At 46.9% G+C, this 21,049-nt stretch overlaps 1 protein-coding gene across 4 annotated transcripts in view; it reads left to right on the plus strand.

Moving 5' to 3' along the window:
* TAF8 (TATA-box binding protein associated factor 8) overlaps positions 1-21,049 on the plus strand; it is a 29,398-nt gene that overhangs the window by 2,331 nt on the left and 6,018 nt on the right. For 2 of the 4 annotated variants that reach the window (XR_003676874.2, XM_007120305.4), the window contains exons 3-7: positions 1,228-1,326; positions 1,669-1,731; positions 3,359-3,483; positions 5,732-5,879; positions 7,329-7,471. Coding sequence is in view for 3 of the 4 variants with exons in the window: in XM_007120305.4 (XP_007120367.1) it covers positions 1,228-1,326; positions 1,669-1,731; positions 3,359-3,483; positions 5,732-5,879; positions 7,329-7,471 (578 nt within the window). In the remaining variant the exon portion in view is untranslated. Of the gene's footprint in view, positions 1-1,227; positions 1,327-1,668; positions 1,732-3,358; positions 3,484-5,731; positions 5,880-7,328; positions 7,472-14,417; positions 14,558-14,861; positions 17,336-21,049 lie in introns of those variants that run through there. The other 2 variants (XM_007120303.4, XM_055080179.1) reach the window with 2 other exon arrangements.

Consider the following 21,049-nt stretch of genomic DNA (forward strand, 5'->3'; position numbering starts at 1 on the left):
GGAGAGGCCACAACAGTGAGAGGCCCGCGTACCGCAAAAAAAAAAAAAAGAAAATGGTTTTGACCTGTGGACCTGTCCCAGAAAAAGGCTCTTTTGTATGTAAAATTCAGCACAATTTCAGAATTTTCCTGGAGCTGCCCATCCACCTCTGAAACCCACTCATGGAGCCCAGCTTCATGCTTCCTCTTTCCCCTGAAGGAGTTTAGCATGACTGAAAAGAGGTTCAGCTTCAGGTAGAAGAAACAAAAACTTGACAACCAGATAATAAGACCTTTTTTTGTTTTTTGGTGGCACGATGTACATATCATAAAATTACAATTTTAATTATTTTTCAGTGTACAATTCAGTAGTGTTAAATATACTCACAATGTTGTACAACCATCAACACTATCCATTTCCAGAACTTTTTCATCATTCTAAACAGAAACTCTGTATCCATAAACAGTAACTCCCCATTCCTCGTTCCTCCCAGCTCCTGGTAACCCCTAATCAATTTTTTTGTCTCTCTCTATTTTTTATATATATATAAATTTATTTTATTTATTTATTTGGCTGCATTGGGTCTTCGTTTCTGTGCGAGGGCTTTCTCTAGTTGCGGCGAGCAGGGACCACTCTTCATCACGGTGCGCAGGCCTCTCACTGTCGTGGCCTCTCTGTTGCGGAGCACAGGCTCCAGATGCGCAGGCTCAGTAGTTGTGGCTCACGGGCCCAGTTGCTCCGTGGCATGTGGGATCTTCCCAGACCAGGGCTCGAACCCGTGTCCCCTGCATTGGCAGGCAGATTCTCAACCACTGCGCCACCAAGGAAGCCCTGAATTTTTTTTTTCTAGATACCTCATATAAGTGGAATCTTAAAATATTTGACTGTCTGGCTTATTTCATTAGCATGATGTTTTCAACGTTTATTCATGTTGTAGCTTGTATCAGAATGTCGTTCCTTTTGAAGGCTGAATAATATTCCATTATATGGATAGACCACATTTTATGTATCCATTCATCTGTGGATGGACACTGGGTTATTTCTACCTTTTGTCTACTGTGAATAGTGCTGCTATGAACATGGATGCACAAGTAGTGCTGCTATGAACATTATGCACTGTGTTTGAGTCCCTGTTTTCCCTTCACTTGGGTGGATACCTAGGAGTGGAATTCCTGGCTCATATGGCAATTCTGTGTTTAACTGTTTGGGAACTGAGAGTAAGACTTTCTGCCTTTGATCCTTTCCTAGACATTTCAGAAATTGGGAGGAGTGCCAAGTCTTACTGTGAGCACACAGCCAGGACGCAGCCCACACTGTCAGATATTGTGGTCACCCTTGTCGAAATGGGTGAGTACACCTCCAGTTTCCGTTTCTTTAGTGCAGCTGAGTTGGAGGCATGGGCGGGGGGGAGGAGTCCCCAGGAGGCAGCCCCCTCTGCTGAGTGTTCTTAAATCCCCTCATGAGTCTCCTGGTTTGCTTTTAGCTTGAGAGAGTTATCAAAAGAGGGTTCCTCTGAACCCCTTTAAGAGGCCTCCTAACACCCTCTTTGGGGATTCTGCTGGAGCTTCTTTTGAGTGGCAGCAAAGCTCCTGAGTTGGGAGTTTAAACTATTTCACCACATTATTACTTCCCCTTCCATGTTCAGTATCCAGTGGTCTGGGCAGTGATTTTTGTTCTCCTGTTTCTTAGGTTTCAATGTGGACACTCTCCCTGCTTATGCAAAACGGTCTCAGAGGATGGTCATCACTGCCCGTAAGTGACTCTGAACTGAGGTACTCAGGAGTGCTCAATTAATGCTGGTGGAATGAATTGATTGACTAGGGCAGGGATTGGTGTGTAGCTACTGCCTCGTTGCAGGCTCCCTTCCATTATTTGGGGCTACCTACCATGTAATCGTTATTTGGGCTAGTCGGATTAGGATGTGAAGTTCAGTCACCAGGAAGGTAAACCATCTCGATGCTACTTGAAAAATGTGAGAGTGCTTGTTCTTCCTTAGATCAGGGGTCAGTAAACTATGGCCTATAGGCCTAATGTGGTCCACCTCCTGTTTATGTAAATAAACTTTTATTGGTACACAGCCATGTTTAGTTATCATCTATGGTTGTTTTCATGCAATAATGGCAGAGTTAAGTAGTTGTGACAGGCTGCACAGCTTGCAAAACCTAAAATATTTACTTCCTGTCCCTTTATACAAAAAGTCTGATGATCTCTGCCTTAGATACACTGAGTGCCATAAACTGAGTTGATTGGAGTAACTAGTTTGGGTTTGCAGGACCTGGGGAGAATTCACTAGATATTTTTTTAATCACTCTTTTCAGGCTGGCATCTCTTTTTTTTTTTGGCTGCGTTGGGTCTTTATTACTGTGCACGGGCTAGTTAAGTAGTTGTGACAGGCTGCACAGCTTGCAAAACCTAAAATATTTACTTCCTGTCCCTTTATACAAAAAGTCTGATGATCTCTGCCTTAGATACACTGAGTGCCATAAACTGAGTTGATTGGAGTAACTAGTTTGGGTTTGCAGGACCTGGGGAGAATTCACTAGATATTTTTTTAATCACTCTTTTCAGGCTGGCATCTCTTTTTTTTTTTGGCTGCGTTGGGTCTTTGTTACTGTGCACGGGCTTTCTCTAGTTGCGGCGAGCGGGGGCTACTCTTCGTTGTGGTGCACGGGCTTCTCATTGCAGTGGCTTGTCTTGCTGCGGAGCACGGGCTCTACGTGCGCGCGGGCTTCAATAGTTGCAGCACGACACGGGCTCAGTCGTTGTGGCTCGCGGGCTCTACAGTGCAGGCTCAGTAGTTGTGGTGCACGGGCTTAGTTGCTCCGCGGCATGTGGGATCTTCCCGGACCAGGGATAAAACCTGCGTCCCCTGCATTGGCAGGTGGATTCTTAACCACTGCTCCACCAGGGAAGTCCGGCTGACATCGTTTTAAGATGCTCCTCTCAAAGTGGCAGTGAAAGGTGCCATTTTCAACCCCTCTTGCTTTCATTGGCTCTCACTTCACTTACCCTGGCTCAGTGTCTGTCTTTGTTACCTGGGTTCTTGAAAGGAGTTAGCAGCCCACCTAACTTCCTTAGGTCCTCAGCCTGCTCTTTATGTAGTTAGCTTGTCTCAGCACCCCACTCACCGACCTAAGAGGCGTGCAGTCAAGATTGTTGTAGATGGGAATGTCACCCCAGGTCATGCCGTGCCGGGCGTTGTTGGGGGGCACAGGTACCTTTTCAGGTCCTCAGGCCATTAAAGGCCTTTTACTGGTAGAAGTACAAAGTGCCTGTTGCATAGAACATTGAGGTCCAGCATTTACTTTGAGAAAAGGAGGGTGTGGGTAGAGACGCAAGGCCTTGGGTGGAAGAGTAACCGCCGGTGACTCTGTTGCAGCTCCAGTGACCAATCAGCCGGTGACCCCCAAGGCCCTCACTGCAGGACAGAACCGACCCCACCCGCCACACATCCCCAGCCATTTTCCCGAGTTCCCCGACCCCCACACCTACATCAAAACTCCGGTGAGTGACAAGGCCACCCTGGGGGCTGTGACTGATGCAAAAGCAGACTCCATTCTACTGGCTGTCAGACTGGAGTCCAGAAGTTTGTTGGTCACAGGGTAGTTCAGAACTCAGAATGTCTTTCCTCACTGGAAAACAATTTGGCAAAGGAGAATTATCTTCTCCAGTTTGCTGGCAAAAATATAGTTAATAAAGAAACTGAAGCTGGCACCGTTTTGCCTGTCCCACCCAAACACAGGAGTACCTAGCCACGTAGAGAAAAGACACATCCCACAAAATGCTGGTAGTAATTCTTGGTGGGATTATAGGTAACTGTTGTTTTGTGTGTGCTTTTCTGGGTTTTTCAAATTTTCCATAATAGGTAAGAGTTATTTTTGAAATCAGGGAAAGAGTTACTTAAAACATACTTGGGGGAATTACCTGGCAGTCCAGTGGTTAGGACGTCGTGCTTTCACTGCTGAGGGCCTGGATTCAATCCCTGCTCTGGGAACTAAGATCCCACAAGCTGCATGATGTGGCCCCCCAAAAAAACCAAAAAATAAAACTTGGTAATATGAAATGGAACTTATCATAACTGTGAGCTCTGGGTCTGTATGGGACAAGTCTAGTTGTCCTCCTTAGTTCAGATGTCCTCCGAACATGTCCTCCGTGTTCCAATTTGCCTTCTGGCAATTTCACCTTCCCTTGGGAAGGTACAGTGTGCATAAGAGTTCCCAGAGGCTCTTCTATTCGCTTCCTGTGTCCCCGCCTCCACACTGTGTCCTGGTGCAAATATGGCCACGATGCAGGGTTGGGGCAAGTCCTCCAGGAGATTTTTCCACACCTCAGGATACGGGGGGAAAGGAGCAGGTGGTCAGCCACCATTGCAGCACAGCCATTGCTCTTGACCAGGATTTTCTGTATTAGCGTCCTAGGGCTGCTGTAACAAAGTGCCACAAACTCGGTGCCTTAGAACAACAGAAATGTATTATCTTGTAGTTCCAGAGGCTAGAAGTCCAAAATCAAGGTGTCGGCAGGCTCCCTGTGAAACGTTTGCCCAGCCTCAGGTGGTTTCTAGGCAGTTCGTGGCGCCCCTTGGCTTGTAGATGCATCACTCCAGTCTTCCTCTTCACACGGCCCTCTCTCTGTATCTCTGTCTTCACGTGGCCATTTCTTATAAGGACACCAGTCATATCGGATTCTTACCACCCTACTCATATGACCTCTTGTTAACTGATTACATCTTGCAATGACCCTATTTCCAAATGAGATCATATTCTGGGGTCCTGGGGGTTAGGCCTTCCACACGTCCTTTTTTTAGGGGGCTATAATTCAACCCACAGCAGCCTCTAACTCTTTTGTAGCATATCTCTCTCAGTACAGTATTAAGCACAGGCTTCAGTATTTGTTTGCTCATTTACGTGAATGTTATAATGTAACACAGTACTAAATCGTTGAAAGATCATCTGACCCTTATTAAAGGTTCAGGAAACTGGTGCTCCTTTTTAGTGGCAGCCACGTTAGAGCCTCAGCTTTTGTATTTTTTGAAATCTTGGTTTAATACTTGGTGGAATATGAAGTCTGGTTCTAAGTTCAGTTTATTTTGATACTTCAACAGCCCTCATAGTTGAAAAAGGTACAGTACAAAGATAGGTGGGATCTTAGGCTGCCCTTAATAAATCATAAAACTAATTTTTTTCATTCTCATCTACCAATTATTTGAAGACTTATGTTAAAATTTTCCTATTAAATTTCCAACTTTTTAAATGTCAAACAGTTGTATTAAAAATAATTGTAAGATCTTGCATTTTAATGTTTTTAACCAGCGTGTTCAGAATCCTGTTAAATTCTTCATCTTGGGAAGATTTTAAACATGTCAGAAAGTTCTGTTGTCATGTTACACTGAGGGCCCCTGGGTGGTCCCCGGCAGGGCTTCCCCCGCAGGTGTGTGGGGCTGGAATTCCCACTCTCCCTTCAGGATGTGTCTCTTATGCCTGAGTCCAGCTGGCGCTGGAGCTAAATGAAGGCCTGGGATCAATCACGTAAATGTAAATGTTTGTATATTTCTTAACTTTTAAGATTCAAAGTAAATGTTAATCATAGTTATATTGTTTCTTTCTGCCCTTCCACTGCCCTTGGGGATCTCTGCTCACAGTGACGGTAGGGGTCATTTAAAGGGTGGGAGGACAGAGCAACAGCAAGGCAGGAACCCGAGGAGAGCAGTGTAGTCATTGGTATTTCTCTAGTGTCTTTGCTGTTCTCCCTTTAGACGTATCGTGAGCCTGTGTCGGACTATCAGGTCCTGCGGGAGAAGGCCGCGTCCCAGAGACGAGATGTGGAGCGGGCACTCACCCGTTTTATGGCCAAGACCGGCGAGACCCAGAGTCTTTTCAAAGATGATGTCAGCACGTTTCCCTGTGAGTGTCTCCCCTCTGTGGACCCTGGCTTGTCCTTTGAGATCATCGCCCCATCTTCCCTCTCTCTCAGTGTCGCTGGAAGAAACGAATAAGCTTTGTCCTTATCTTAGGTGGAACTTGTTCTTCATTTCTGGCTCCTTTTTCTAGGTCTTAAAGGCCTGTCCCTAACTGATGACTCCAAAACAGTAATGGCCTCTGTTGGGATTGGGCACTTGAAGTGCATTGAGTTGAGGTTACCTCTAGGGTGACTGAGTCCCAGGCATCAGAGAGGCTCATTTAACAGAAGGGGCAGCCCTGGTGGTAGAAGGACCCTTGTGTCAGGGGGCAGGGCAGTTAAAGAACCTCTGCCAGGCTTTACCTTCACGACGTCCTCTCACAGGGCTCACCATATAATTTCTCATCTCAGCACTATCATTTCACTGTGTGACCAAGTTCCTTCCTCTCCACAGGCCTCAGTGTTTCCAAAGGGGAGTGAGGGAGGTTGGTTTAGATGATTCATTCAGTCAGCAAGCTCCTGTTGGATTCTCGCTGTGTGCCTCGCCCCAGAACCACAGCGGCTAAGTTATGAAGTCCAGACACTGTGCTACTCACTTTCCCTACGTTATCTCATGAACTCCTCAAGTGAGCCTCTGAGTTAGGAACTGTTACTTCCACCATTCCAGGAGCCAAGGCTTATAGAGAAGAGAAATCAAGTAATTTGCCCAAGGTCACACGGAGAGTAGATAGCATTCAAACCTAGCTCTTTCTGTCTGCAGGACCCCACATCTGAGCCATGTTAAAAATAATCTTAGAGTGTCCCCTGTTAATGACATTCTACCATGGAAGTATGCACAGAGACTTTATATCTATCTATATATTTATTTATTCATTCATTCATTCATTCATTCAGTCAATCAATGATTTCTCCTACTCAGCCTCGGTGCTTTTTGGAGGAATTGGGTCACTCATTTACCTGAAGTGCCCTCTAGCTCAGTGGATATACTTCCATGCAGAGAGTTCTCAAGTCTGCTATCGGGACTTGAGTCCTTCAGGTTGAAGGGATCCATATCCCTGCTCTAGTAATGAGGCTGGGGGGTTAACTGACCTTGGGTATAAGATCACTAAGCTGATGCTTTGCCAGGATTCAGCCCCAGTTCTCTCTGATTTTAGTGGTACTTGGTAAAAGTAGGCTGTGAAGTCATATTGCCCGAGTTCAAATCCCACTCCACCACTTCCGGTGTGCTTGAGGAGGTCACGTAACCTCTCCGGGCCTCAGGTTCCCCATCTGTAAAATGGGGTTGGTAATTGTACTTACTTAATAGGGTGGAGGTGAGAATTAAAGATAACATGTAAAGCCTGTAGGACACTGCCTGGCCTGTGGTAAGTGCTCGAGCGTGTTAGCCATCACTGTCATTCGGTGCTGCTCGCTGATCTGTCATAAGGCTCTCGGCCTCTCTTCCAATCCCGCAGTGATTGCTGCCAGGCCTTTCACCATCCCCTACCTGACCGCTCTTCTTCCGTCTGAGCTGGAGATGCAACAAATGGAGGAGACGGATTCCTCGGAGCAGGATGAGCAGACAGACACAGAGAACCTCCCTCTGCACATCAACACGGTGGGTCCTGCCTTCTTCCCGCTTCAGCATGCCCCCCGCGGTAGCCCATGCTGCTCTCTGCCTATCACCCTGGGGATTGGACAGGACCTACCTCAGGTCTCTGGCCCCATGTTAGGGACTTGCATGATGGGCCCGCGGTGATCCAACTGCGGCACGATCTCTAGCTCGAGGGATAAGTCTGTGTCCTGGAGGTATATTCATTCATTCAACAAATATTGAATGAGCATCTGCCAGAGTCAGGCAGGTGCCAGGTGCTAGGGAATTAGCAGGAGGCAAAATAGACAAAATGTCCTACCCTCATGGAGCTAAGGAAAAGTGAGAAATTAGGAGATGGGAGTAGGTATGGGCCTGGGGGATGTGGTATTAGATTGGGTGACTGAGACGGTGACAGGTGAGTAAAGACCTGAAGGGAACAAGGCTCACACGTATCTGGGAGTAGAGCGTTCCCCACAGAGGGAACAGCAGATGCGAAGGCCCTGAGGTGGGTGCTGTTGTGCTGAGGAACGGCAAGGCCATCAGCGTGGCCAGTGTGGCATGAGCAAAAGGGGGGAGGAGAGCAGGGGACGAGGTCGGAGAGCTCCTGGGGAAGTCAGGTCTTAACGGTACCTAAGCACTTGGACTTTTTGTCAGTACTATGGGAGCCCCTGGACATGCTGAGCAGAGGAGGGTCTCAGGACCGGTGAGGTTGCTGGGTCGAGGGTGGACTACAGAGGGTGGGGGCAGAAGCAGAGAGGTCAGGAGGCTGGTGCAAGAAGCTGAGAGATGGTGGTAGAGATGAAGACACAGGTAGATTATTTGGTCAGATTCTAGATTATTTTCGGAGCAAAAGTGACTGATGGAGTGGATGTGAGAGAAAGAGAGTCAAAGATAAATGCAAGGGTTTTTTCCTGAACAACAGGCAAGATGGAAGTGCCCTCAGCCAAGACAGGCGAGACGGTTGGGTGGAACAGGTGTAGGGGGGAAGCCAGGAGGAGAGGTTTACACGAGGTAAGTTTGAGATGCTTATTAGACATACGGGTGCTGGGGTCAGGTAGGAAGGTGGATAGGCACATTGGAGTTCAAGGAGCTCTTGGGCTCAGGAGATGCAAACCTGGTAGTCCTCGGCGTGTAGATAGTGTTTAAACCACGAGACCAGGTGAGTGCCTAGGGGGCGAGTGAGGATAAAATAGAGAAGAGGTGCCAGGACTGAGCCCTGGGGCTCTGCGCTGTTCAGAGGGTGAGGAGATGAGGAACCGGCCGAGGAGATGGAGAAGGCACAGCGGGAAAGGTGGTGGAACCAGGGGTGGGGGGGCGGGGGGGCTGCGGCGTCCCGGAGGCCAAGGGAAGAGTGTTTCAGGGAGAAGAGAGTGATCAGCTGTGTCTGAAGCTGCAGTTAGTTCCAGTCATGTGAGGACTGAGATGTTGCCCATTCGATTTGGCAATGGGAATGTAGTTTGTGACCTTGACAATGGCAATTTCAGGAAGAATGAGAGCAAGTGAATTCAAAGAGAAAGAGAAGAGAGGAACTGGAGTCGGTGAGTGTGGACTTGTGTTGTCCGTTACAGTGGCCAGTAGCCACATGTGGCTATTTAAGTCTAAATTGATGTAAATTAAATAAAACAAAAAAATTCAGTTCCTTGGTCACACCAGCCACATTTCAGTGGCCACCTGTGGCTCGTGGCTACCCTACTGGGCAGCGCGGATATGAACAGTTAAATCATCACAGAAAGTTCCATTAATGTAGACCATGGTTTCAAGGAATTTTGCTGTGAAGGGAAGGAGAGAAAATGGAGCGGTAACTAAAGGGGAAGAGAGGAGGTCAGAGAGGTGTTTTGTTTTTTATTTTTAAATTTTATGTATTGATTATTTTAGCCGCACCTTGCAGCTTGGGGGATCTTAGTTCCCGAACCAGGGATCAAATGTGGACCCCCCCACGGTGGAAACGTGGAGTCCTCACCACCTGACCGCCAGGGATGTCCCTTATTTGTTTTTTAAGATAAAAGAAATAACAGGATGTTTGTACGCTGATGAAAATGATCTGGTAAAGTTGACGCACGAGAGAAAGAAACATTTTGGAATGATGATCTTTGGTAAGGGAGAGGGCATGGGATTTAGTGCCCAAAAGGGGGGGTTAGCCTTATTGTGGACATTTCAGAACCAGGATAGGAGATAAAATGTGTGGGCACAGAGACAAAGGTCGGGGGGGAGGTGTGCTCGTTGAAACTGGTGGGTGTTCTTTTCTGGTTACAATATATTGTACTCGGCAAGTAAGAGGATAAGACCCACTATTGTTCATGCATCAGGGGAGCAAGTGCCAAGTAGAGTCACAGACGTGCTGAAGCTCTAATGCCTTTAAAGCTTACAGGACCCTAAGAGTCAGGTTACCACATTCATCCATCCTTTAAGGTTGGCCCTGGCTTTTAAGCAAGGGATGGCTCAGTGGTTGTAGCTGGACTGAGGGTTCCTCGTGTTCTCTGAGGTGTGAGGCCCCAGGATGCAGGTGGAGAGTGCCAGTGCTGACTCTAGTATTTGCTGACGGTCTCCCTTGCCTGAACACACATTTCTTTAATGTTGAACTATTCCTTTCAGAATTAGGGCTGGGAGCCCATGGCTCTACATAGAGCAGAGGAGCTTTGTTATTCTACACTTCTGTTTTGGACTCAGTTAATTTGGTCTGAGATATGGTGATTGTGTCACGGACTAAGATGAGGTTCACCTTATGAGAAGGCGGAGTCTTCTAAACAAACATCACCATCCCTTTATAAGTACAAAGCAGCTAAAAGCCTTGCAGATGTGATATCTAAAACTCCGGGTAATGTAATGACATAGGTGAGGTCATGGCAGTGAGTGAACCGAGGCTGAAAGGATGCCAGGAACTGCCTGAGGACTCCTGGATACCCAGAGGCCAAGCCAGACAGGAAAGAGTAGAAAGACCTGAGCCTCGGAGTCAGACTGGCCTGCCCTCAGATCCAGACCAGGGTACTTTCCAGCTAAGTGACTTTGGTTGCATGACCCAGCATCTGAGTCTGTTTCCTCACAAATACAAATAGGAGTAGGAACACCTACCTCAAGGGGAAGTGAGGAGCCTGAGATAAAGTGAGCTTATCCATATCAGGTGCCTGGCACATGGCAGCTCATGGCACCCACTGCCCCCCTCCCCCTGCCCCTGCTGTATGACCGTATGCTCTTCTGTACAAAATAAATAAATTAAAAGACTTCAAGAAAAGGATTCCAGCAACAATTTATGACAGTCAGTTGGGCTTGTTATTTTGTTGGACTGGCAAATACAATCATATGTTTAAGACTCAGAATGTACGAAAAGATGTATGGTGACAGTCTTTCACCTGTCCTCGTTCCCTGTCATCCATTTTCCCTCCTACAAAGCAACCAGTGTCACCAGTCTCTTGTGAATCCTTCTAGAGATGTTTTTTAATTGTTATTTTAAACACAAACAGTTCTTTCCCCTTGCTTGCTTTCTTTGTGGCGAAATCTCAGTGGTCGTTGCACGCTGTATGTGAGGAGCTGCTTCATCCCTCCGCATAGCTTCCTCCTGTTCCACTGTGTGGATTTAGTGAGCCAGTCCCCTGTGGATGTTTAGGTTGTTTTCTGTCTTGAGCATTTACAGACATTGTTACGGTAAGTTCAATAACTGGTGTTTTAAATTGTTCTTTTATCTATCAAGGTCACAGGTGTCAAGGACTGTTGCTAGGTAGTTACTTTGTTTAACTTGGTTCTGGTTACTCCATCTAGGAACATGAAGGGGCTATTCATTTTATTTATTTATTTGTTTGTTTGTTTGTTTATTTTTTGGCCACACTGCACAGCATGCAGGATCTTAGTTCCCTGACCAGGGATCAAACCTGCGCCCCTGGCAGTGGAAGCACGGAGTATTAACCACTGGACCGCCAGGGAAGTCCCAGGGCTATCTATTCATTTTAAATTGGTGTATCAGAGGATTATTTTCTCATACATTTCAACTAGCTGCCTTCTGCAGGCAATCCCAGTGTCTCAACTTTTACTCTTTTCTGAACAATGTACCATTCATGTACTCAGCAAGTATTTGTTTAGTACCTGGTAAGTGCCAGATACTGTTCTGGGTGCTTGGGACACATCAGTGACCAGAACAAAGACAACAGCTGCATCTCGGGAGCCTGTGTGTTGGCAGTGGGGGAATGATCATAGACGTAATACGTAAATACATCACTATACAGTATGTTAAAGACGAAAGTGCTCTGGGGGGAAAACTGAGTAGGGGAGGATCCAGGGTAAAGGGTGGAGGTTTCAGTTTTAAATAGGGCGCTCAGGGTGCACATCACAGAGAAGGTGACGTCTGAGCAGAGTCTTGAAGGAGGTGAGGGAGTGAGCCATGTGGATATCTGGGGAAGAGTGTCCTGGAAAGGCAACAGCCAGTGCAAAGGCCCTAGGGAATAGCACAAAGGAGAGTGGAGGTGTGACTGAGGAAGGTGGGGCCGGGGGAGGGGAGGGAGAGGTCAGATCTGGCGGGGCCTTGTGAGCAGTTTTAAGAGCTGTCTTTTCATTGGATGAAGTGGGAGTCCTGGGAGGGTGTGGAGCCGAGGAGAGGCAGGTCTGAACTTCTCCAAGGGGCACTGGCTGCGCTGGTGAGAATGGGACAGGCAGAGGAGGGACTGTGGCGGGAGGCCAGTTAGGAGGCCGTTGTCCATCCGGGTAAGAGACACTGGTAGGTCCTACCGGGGGGTCGCGGTAGAGATGGTGGAAGTGGTCAGATTTTGCCTGTATTTGGAAGATAAGGCCAAGAAGTTTTCCCAACAGATAGGCTGTGGGATGCCAGAGAAAGAAAGCAAGCAGGAGTGACTGCAGAGTTTTGGGCTTGGACAGCTGGGAGGACAGGACGGGAAGACAGTGGGAGAAGCTGTTTGTGCTCGGGGTTCAGTTTTAGGCACGCTGAATTTGAGATGCCTGCTTGACCGCCACGTGGAGATGGCAGGTGGTTGAGCGACAGTGGCCGTGCAGGCCTGGAGGTCAAGGGAGAGGTGAGGGCTGGGGAGGTTCAAGTGGGGGATGCTGCCGTGGAAGTGGTGGTAGAAGCTGTGAGGCTGGATGCAGTCACCCAGGGCGCATGGGGTGCATGAGGGGGGTGCACGCATGCCCTGAGTCTGCCCTTTCCCGGCCCAGGTCGCTCCTGATGGACCTTTCCACTCCCACCTTTTTTTACAAATCTCAGTCGTTTTAGTACTTTACTTCTTTTGTCTACTCCTCCTGTCCCTCCCCATCTCAAGGCTGCCTGTCCCCAAAGACAGCAAAGAAAGTGGCATTTCCAGAAGCTCTCCTTGGGAGTAGAGAAGCCTGTTGTCCCATGACTCGTGCCCCAAGTCCTGGCCTCATGCGGCATAGTGAGCTGAGTGGGGGGGGCCTCCAGCAGTGATCCCAGGGCACCCCTGACTGGGTCCCCTCCACCCTAATCATCTCAGGAAATACTTCAGGCACAGTTGAACTTCCAGTAACTTTGAAGGTCGGGCGTTTCCTGTAGAGAGATGAGAGGAGGGAGGTAGGAGTGAGCTACTAAACCGAGCCGTTAAGAACTTCAGAAAGGTCAGAGCCCAGTATCCAAGGCAGGTCTGGGTGTGGTCAGACGTTGTGTCCGGCACCTAGTCTGGCACGAGCCAGCCAGGCTGATCTTGGGGTACTCGCTTTCAAGAGAGTCTCCAGGAGGTCCACAATGACTCTAGTGCCACCGGACTGGGTGTTGGAGAGGGAAGGCACAGGGGCCCTGGATGAACTGGGTCTCTGGGGAGAACAGGGCTGATGGGCAGTGAGAGGGCACGCAGCTGAACCTCAAAGTCATTGCTTTCTTCAGTCTCATTGAGCCCAGACTGGCACCGCCGTCCTAGGCCAGTGGTCCCTATGGGAGAACCTGCCATCTGTCCACTGTCCTGCTGTCTTCTGACAGCATTATCTCCTGGTTGAGGTCAAGTCCTCTTCTGCCTCAAGTTACAGAACGGGAATCCCAGTGACAGAACCATTGGCCTGTCACCAGGGGGCGCAGCCCAACCAGCTGCTTCTGGTCCCTCACAGCCCCTTGGGCCTGAGCTGCTTCGTGTGATTTTTACCCCCTTCGCCTGCAGCTTCTGCTTATTTTAAAGAACTTGGAAAATAGAAGAGAGTGTAAAAAAGGAAAGGAGAATCAATCATCCATATTTCCAGAAGCCGTTTGTAAAACTTCAACATATTACTGTTTTCTATGTCTACATCCCATTGTGATTTTTTAAAAATCTTTAACTGGGATCATAGTGAATATATTCAAACTTATAAGCTTTTCTCCAAAATCACTTTCCTCAAAAAACGAACAGCAAAAGGCCTGATCCACGGGCTGCAGATGGAGATTTTGGATGATGTTCCTGTGTTGGTGCCTGCATGTGCTGCTTTGCCTTCATGGGAGCTCTCAGGGCTAGAGCAGTTTCTGGCCTCTGCTGGGATATGATCATTTGCACCATGTTGCAAGTACCAGATATTTGAGAATTTACGGGAAAATCGATTATGATTTACATGAGCTTTGGTCCAGGGGGTGCCCTATGCACATGATTTGTTTCAGTCCTGTACCTCTCAGTCCTGCAGGGCATCGGGAGCCACTCTTTTTCTTTGTCTCCGCACAGGCTGGGCTTCCTCCCTCAAGTGTCTAAATTGTAGCCCCTGACTCTGCCCCTCCCAGTTCTCTGTTCCTTCTAACTCCTGTCCCTGCCTTCCGAAGACATTCAGGGTCGGTGTTCTGTGCTCCACTGTGTCAAAGCTGGTGCTCTTGCCTTCCTCTGATAGCAGCTGCTGCCTGGCCTCCTTTCGTCTGGGACAGAGAGAAGCACATTAGCCAAAAGGTGGTGCTTGGGCTTCTAATTTCTCAATGAAAGGGATGCTAACAGTAGTTGTTACCGTGGGCATGATCTCTTTCCTTATGCCATTTGGTATTTTGCCTTATTTCGGCTTTTGCTCAAAGGATGATTCTGGAGCCGAGAAGGAGAACACCTCTGTCCTGCAGCAGAACCCTTCCTTGTCGGGGAGCCGGAACGGGGAGGAGAACATCATCGATAACCCCTATCTGCGGCCTGTGAAGAAACCCAAGATCCGGAGGAAGAAGTGAGTTGGAGGCCAGGGTGCAGAGAGGCCTCCCTGGCCAACCGAGGTGGTCTTCTCTGCTCCTTGGCAGAAAAGAGAGGCTCACCGGTGGTTCTGAACCTTGGGGAGAGCTACTCTGGTGAGAGGGGAATATTTTCCCCTTTCCTCTCCACCCTCATCTCCCGCATGTACCTTTTGTTGCATGGAGGTTGAGCATCCTGCAGCCCAGGAACCAACCCTCACAGCCCAGCAGTTGTTCCCCCGCAAGAAGGAGAGCAGCTGGGGCCCCCACCAGGCAGGCTCCATGGATTCCTCTTCTTTCTAGGTCCCTCTCGTGAGCTGAGAAGGAAGCCTGCCTTGTAGAGAGACGCGGATGCCACCCTCCTGGGGGAGTTAAAGCCACTCGAGGGAAGAAGAGGGTGGCCGCCTCGGGGACGAGCCGAGGCTCTAGGGTGTGACCGGGCATGATTTTAATAGCAAACTCTCTATTAAGATTATCTGTTTTCACTGGATGTTTGGGCTGACGAAGATACGATGGTAACAATGAGGCTTTTTAAATCAACCGGGCCATACCGTGGGGCACAGGAGCAGCCAGTGACTTCGTTTATAATCATGGAACTTGATTCCTTGAAACCTGGGAGACCAGGGAAGGTGGCAGGAAAGAAAGGACCCTTTGCCTGCTTTGCTCACTGCCAGCAAGACTGTTTGCTTAGTTTGTATTTCAGGATATCTTGACCCCTTTTATTGACTGACAATTTGTGGCACCTATTTTATCATCCTAGAACCTCCTTCTTACTTCTCACCTCACCTGGGCTCCATGTGCCCTGTAGAGCTGATCGAAGGTGACTTTCCCTCCTTTAACATGTTGGAAACGGGAGGCCCACCCACTGCAGCCTCGATCTGGGGCTGGCAGGAGTCAGGAGGCATAAGCAGATGTTTGTGGAGTAGAATGAAAGGCAGTACTGACTCTCATCAGCATCTGATGAAAGCTCCCTAAAGCAGGGCAGCGCCCTCTCCTGAGGGGTTTATCATTTACTGTCCCTCTGTGGAGCATGTGCCTGGGAACAACCAAGTTCTGCCCCATCCTGGGAAAAGAGATTTTCTTTGGCAAGAGCCTACATCAGTGGATATATTACACTGTGATTTGATGGAGGAATCACTGGTTTTATGCAGTAGGTAAAGGATTTGCTGGGGGTGGGAGGTGGCGGGGATGAGATTTTGAAGGCCAGGCTTAGCCTCATGTTCTGAAAGCTGAGAAACCTGTTCGGTCTGCTGGAAGTTGGCCTGGATGGAAGGCCATGTGCCCACCTTATGGCAGAAGTGGGCCAAGAAGAGCCTGCAGGTCTGAATCTGTCCAGCCTCTTTGCCTCTTTATCCTTGATGTGCCCTACAAACCAAAAAAGAAAGATGCTGGGCAAGCTGATACATTTTGACTGTTCTCCAAAGGAAGAGGTTTTAAAACCAAGTTGGAGGAAGAGAAATGCCAGTGACACCTGGAGGTGAACACAGGGTAAAGGAGGAGATCCTGGCTTAGTGTCCTAAGGTCCATACTGAGCTCTCCTGATACTCGGCTTCCACAGTCATCTCTTAACCTTCTGTCCTCTTGGTGAATTTGAAAACTCGGAAAACCTGGTGACTTGACAGCAGGCTCCATGTTCCTCTGGCCTCACTGTTCTCTAAGCATGTCATCCCACTGGCTGGAAGGAAAGTGCTGCTCATCAGCACCTGCAGAGAGGATACTGAGTGAGAAAATCGGATTCCCCAGCTCTGGACCAAATAAGAGTTTTTCCAGTTTGTAGCGACCTGAAACTCTTCCAGTTGAAAGTAGTCAGATCCGGCCTGTGCTGACCCCCTCTGAGCTTGTCATTTGGTTCTTGGTGATTCTTGGCCTGTTGAGTTTAAATATAGTTCCAGGGGCTTCCCTGGTGGCGCAGTGGTTGAGAGTCCGCCTGCCGATGCAGGGGACACGGGTTCGTGCCCCAGTCTGGGAAGATCCCACATGCCGCGGAGCGGCTAGGCCCGTGAGCCATGGCCACTGAGCCTGCGCGTCCGGAGCCTGTGCTCCGCAATGGGAGAGGCCACAACAGTGAGAGGCTCGCGTACCACAAAAAAATAAAATAAAAATAAAAAAAATAAATATAGTTCCAGGTTTGAGCCGTGGCAGATGCAGGGCTGAAGCTTTCCCGGCTTGCTGTTCTCACCCTCTCCCGGGAGCAGCCATCCCAGCAATTCCTCCTGCTACTATCCCAAACAGGCACCTGTTGAGTGTTGTAACACTAAGGGATGAGGTGGGATTTGGAAAAAAATTGCCCTTTCTGCTGTTGAGATTTCAGAGGCCTTGCTGCTGTAATTCTGTTCTGCATGAGACACTGGGAGATGGTCGGACAACCTGAAACATTGACCTGACTATCGTGTAAAAACTGTGCATAATCCTCAATGGATATTTATAAGTTTTTATTTTTTATAACTTTGGGGGAATCATGGAGGGAAAAAGTAGTCAACAGAACCAGATTAAGCATGTGATTTATGAGCTCTTAATAAAAGGTCATAATAAAAGCTTTGTAAATGAAACAGAATTATAAGCTTTGAACTTAATTTGTATGCAAATGTTATAGCAGTGAGTAAAGCTGTATACCAATAAGTATGGCTTAGCCCTTATGTTGGACAGAGTACCCTTTTCAACTGTCTAAAACTTTTTTTATTTGGGAAATCTGCGAACACAAAACTAGGGAGGAAAGTATATATACTTTCCCTATGTAGTCTTCACCCAACTTCAACACCTATCAACATCTTTTCTGTTTCATCTATTTCTTCTTTTTTTCTTTTATTTTTTTATTCCTAGAGTATATTTTATTTTTATTCCCTGCATCGGCAGGCGGACTCTCAACCACTGCGCCACCAGGGAAGCCCTATTTTAAAACAAATCTAAGAGCTATGTCATGTAATCTGTAAATATGTTGTTATGCATCTAATAGACTTTTTAAAGATTTTTTTGAGGTAATTATAGATTGAGGCTGTTGCAAAAAAGAAAAATGTTCAGGGAGGTCCCATGTACCCTTCAACCAGTTCCTTCATTGGTAGCATCCTGAATAACTGTAGTATAATATCAAAGCGAGGAAAACGACATTGGTACAATCCACACGGCTTATTCAGATTCCACCATTTCGTGTGTGTGTGTGTGTGTATGTGTGTGTGTGTGTAGTTCTATGCAATTTTGTCGTGTAGATTCACAAGGTATAGAACATTGTGAGGGGGAGGGATAAATTGGGAGATTGAGACATATACACACTACATATAAAACAGGTAACTAATTAAGGCCTACTGTATAGCACAGGGAACTCTACTCAATACTCTGTAATGACCTATATGGGAAAAGAATCTTAAAAAGAGTGGATATATGTATATGTATAACTGATTCACTTTACAGCAGAAACTAACACAACATTGTAGGGACTTCCCTGGTGGTCCATTGGTTAAGAATCCACCTTCCAACGCAGGGGATGCGGGTTTGATCCCTGGTCGGGGAACTAGGATCACACATGCTGCCGGGCAACTAAGCCTGCGCGCTACAACTACTGAGCTCGCATGCCTCAACGAGAGAGCCTGCGTGCCGCAAACTACAGAGCCCATGCGCCCTGGAGCCTGCACACCACAACGAAGAGCCCACACCGCGATGAAGAATCCCATGTGCTGCAACTAAGACCCGACGCAGTCAAAAAAATAAAGAAAATAAATATTTTTATAAAAGAACAATGTAGTAGATAAAATAAACTTATTTTAAAAAAAACTAACAACATTGTAAATCAACTATACTCCAAAAAAAATTAAAATATATATAGAACATTTCCATAACCACAAGGTTCCTTCATGCTGTCTCCTTATAACCACATCCACCTCTCACCTCTTCCCCATCCCTACCCCCTGGCAGCCCCTGCTCTGTTCTCCATCTCTATAATTTTATTTTTAAAATATTATATTAATGGAATCAAAGTTTGTGACCTTTTGAAGTTGGCTTCTTTCACTTAGCATAAGTGAGTGAGAGCCATCCAGGTGGTTGTGTGTGTCAGTAGTTCCTTTCTTTTTATTGATGAGTAGTATCCCAAGTATGGATGTACCATGTCTGTTTAACCATTCATACAAGGAGGGACATCTAGGCTGCTTCCAGTTTGGGGCTATTACGAATAAAGCAGCTATAGACATCTGTGTATAGGTTTTTATGTAAACATAAGTTTTCATTTCTCTGGAATAAATGCCCAAGAATGCAACTGCTGGGTCCTGTGGTAACTGTATGTTTCATTTTAAAAGAAACTGAAACTCTTCCAGAGTGGCTGTACCATTTTGCGTTCCTGCTAGCAGTGTACGAGTGAGCCAGTTTCTCCACATCTTCGCCAACATTTGGTGTTACCGTTTTTTTCATTTTTTAATTTTAGCCATGCTGATAGGTGTGCGGTAATACTCATTGTGATCTTAATTTGCGTTTCCCTAATGGCTAGATGTTAAACATCTTTTTTTCTTTTTTTTTTTTGGCTGTGTTGGGTTTTTGTTGCCACGTGCGGGCTTTCTCTAATTGCAGCGAGCGGGGGCTACTCTTCCCTGAGGTGCGTGGGCTTCTCATTGTAGTGGCTTCTCATTGCGGTGGCTTCTCGTTGCAGAGCATGGGCCCTAGAGCACACAGGCTTCAGTAGTTGTGGCACGCAGGCTCAGTAGTTGTGGCGCACGGGCTTAGTTGCTCTGCAGCATGTGGGATCTTCTTCAGCCAGGGATCGAACCCATGTCCCTTGCACTGGCAGGCAGATTCTTAACCACTGCGCCACCAGTGAAGTCCCTAGATGTTGAACTTCTTTTCATGTGCTTTTTTGCTGTCTGTGTATCCTCTTTGGTTAATTATCCATTTAAATCTTTTGTCCATTTTCTAACTGGATTGCTTCTTTGTTTTTAGATTTCTTTATGTATTCTAGATACAAGAACTTTGTCAGACATGTGGTTTGCAAATACTTTCTCTACAAGCTGGTCTTTTCATTATCTTCACAGGGATCTTTTGCAGAGCAATAGTTTCTAATTTTGATGAAATCCAATTTATTTTTTCTTTTATGGACTGTGTTTTTGGGTTGAGCTCTACGTCCTGCAGATCTTTTTCTGTATTTTTTCTAATATTTTTATAGATGTATGTTTTATGTTTTAGGCCTTGATCTAGTTAGAGTAATTTTTTTAAAGGTTTTTGGAGTAATTTTTTTTAAAGGTTTTTTTGTTGGTTTGGTTTGGTTTTTTTTGGCCAAGCTGCTTGAGGGATCTTAGTTCCCTGACCAGGGATCAAACCCTGGCCCCTGCAGTGGAAGCATGGAGTCCAGGACCACCGGGGAATTCCCTTGAGTAAATTTTTTTATAAGGTTGGGGTTTAGGTTGAGTTCACTATTTTGCCTGAGGACGTCCAATTGATCCAGCACCCTTGATCAAAAGTTACCCTTCTTCCATTGAACGATGTTTGTACCTTTGTCAAAAATTAGGTTTTTGTATGGGGGGCATATTTATGTGGGTTAAGACTTTCTTTTTTTAACATAATCACCATATCAATATCACACTTAACAAATGAACAGTGATTTTATAACATCCCCTAGTATCCAGTTCATATTCGGATTTTTCCAGTTGTCTCAAAGATGTTTTTATTTTATTTTTAAATAATTGGCTGGTTTGAATCAGGATCAAAATAAGATCCACACATTGCACTGGTTTTCACATCTCCTAAGTGTACAGCAGTCCCTCCCAGCTCCGGCCTGGGGATGAGGATGCCCCTTTCCTTTGTTTCTAACCACAGGGCAGTTAAAAGGTGATGAGTGCAGTTAACTGAAACACCAGTAACAAAGTGGCCTGGCTTTGGGGGCAGGGGGCCTGGGTGGGGGACAAGTGTAAAAGGAACTGGCTTTCCTGGGCTTTGTTTTTGTGGAATCCTGAAGTCGCTCAACTTAGAGGCATGTGGTTCAATAAAACAAGACTCGGTGACATTTGTACTTATGGCCCGACCACAACCTACCAGCTGTGAGATCTAGGGCAAATCCCTAAGCATCCAAACCAGTTTCCATAAAATGAATAGTGATGATACCTCATCAGGAGGATTTAATGAGAACATCTGTACCTGTGCCTTATAAATGACAACGTTATTCCATTGTCAGACTTCTCTTTTTTCTTTTCTGTTGTTTTTAAAATTATACACAAGCTAATACTAATTGAGAACTTAACCCTTGCCAGTCACTGTTCTAAGTGTCTTACACATATCAACTCATTTAATCCTCACAATTACCTCAAGGTTCTTACTGTCCCCACTTGCAGTTGAGGACCTGGTGACCCAGGGGTTCAGAAACACCTCAGTCCGCTTGGCTGCTGAGGAGCAGAGCTGCTGTCCTGCCCCCAGGCATCCTGCTCAAGTCCATGCTTTTTTTTTCTTTTTTTTTCTTTTTTTTTTTTTTTTTGCGGTACGCGGGCCTCTCACTGTTGTGGCCTCTCCCGTTGCGGAGCACA

This window comes from Physeter macrocephalus, chromosome 18 (assembly GCF_002837175.3).
Source record: "Physeter macrocephalus isolate SW-GA chromosome 18, ASM283717v5, whole genome shotgun sequence".
NCBI classification, from domain to species: domain Eukaryota; kingdom Metazoa; phylum Chordata; class Mammalia; order Artiodactyla; family Physeteridae; genus Physeter; species Physeter macrocephalus.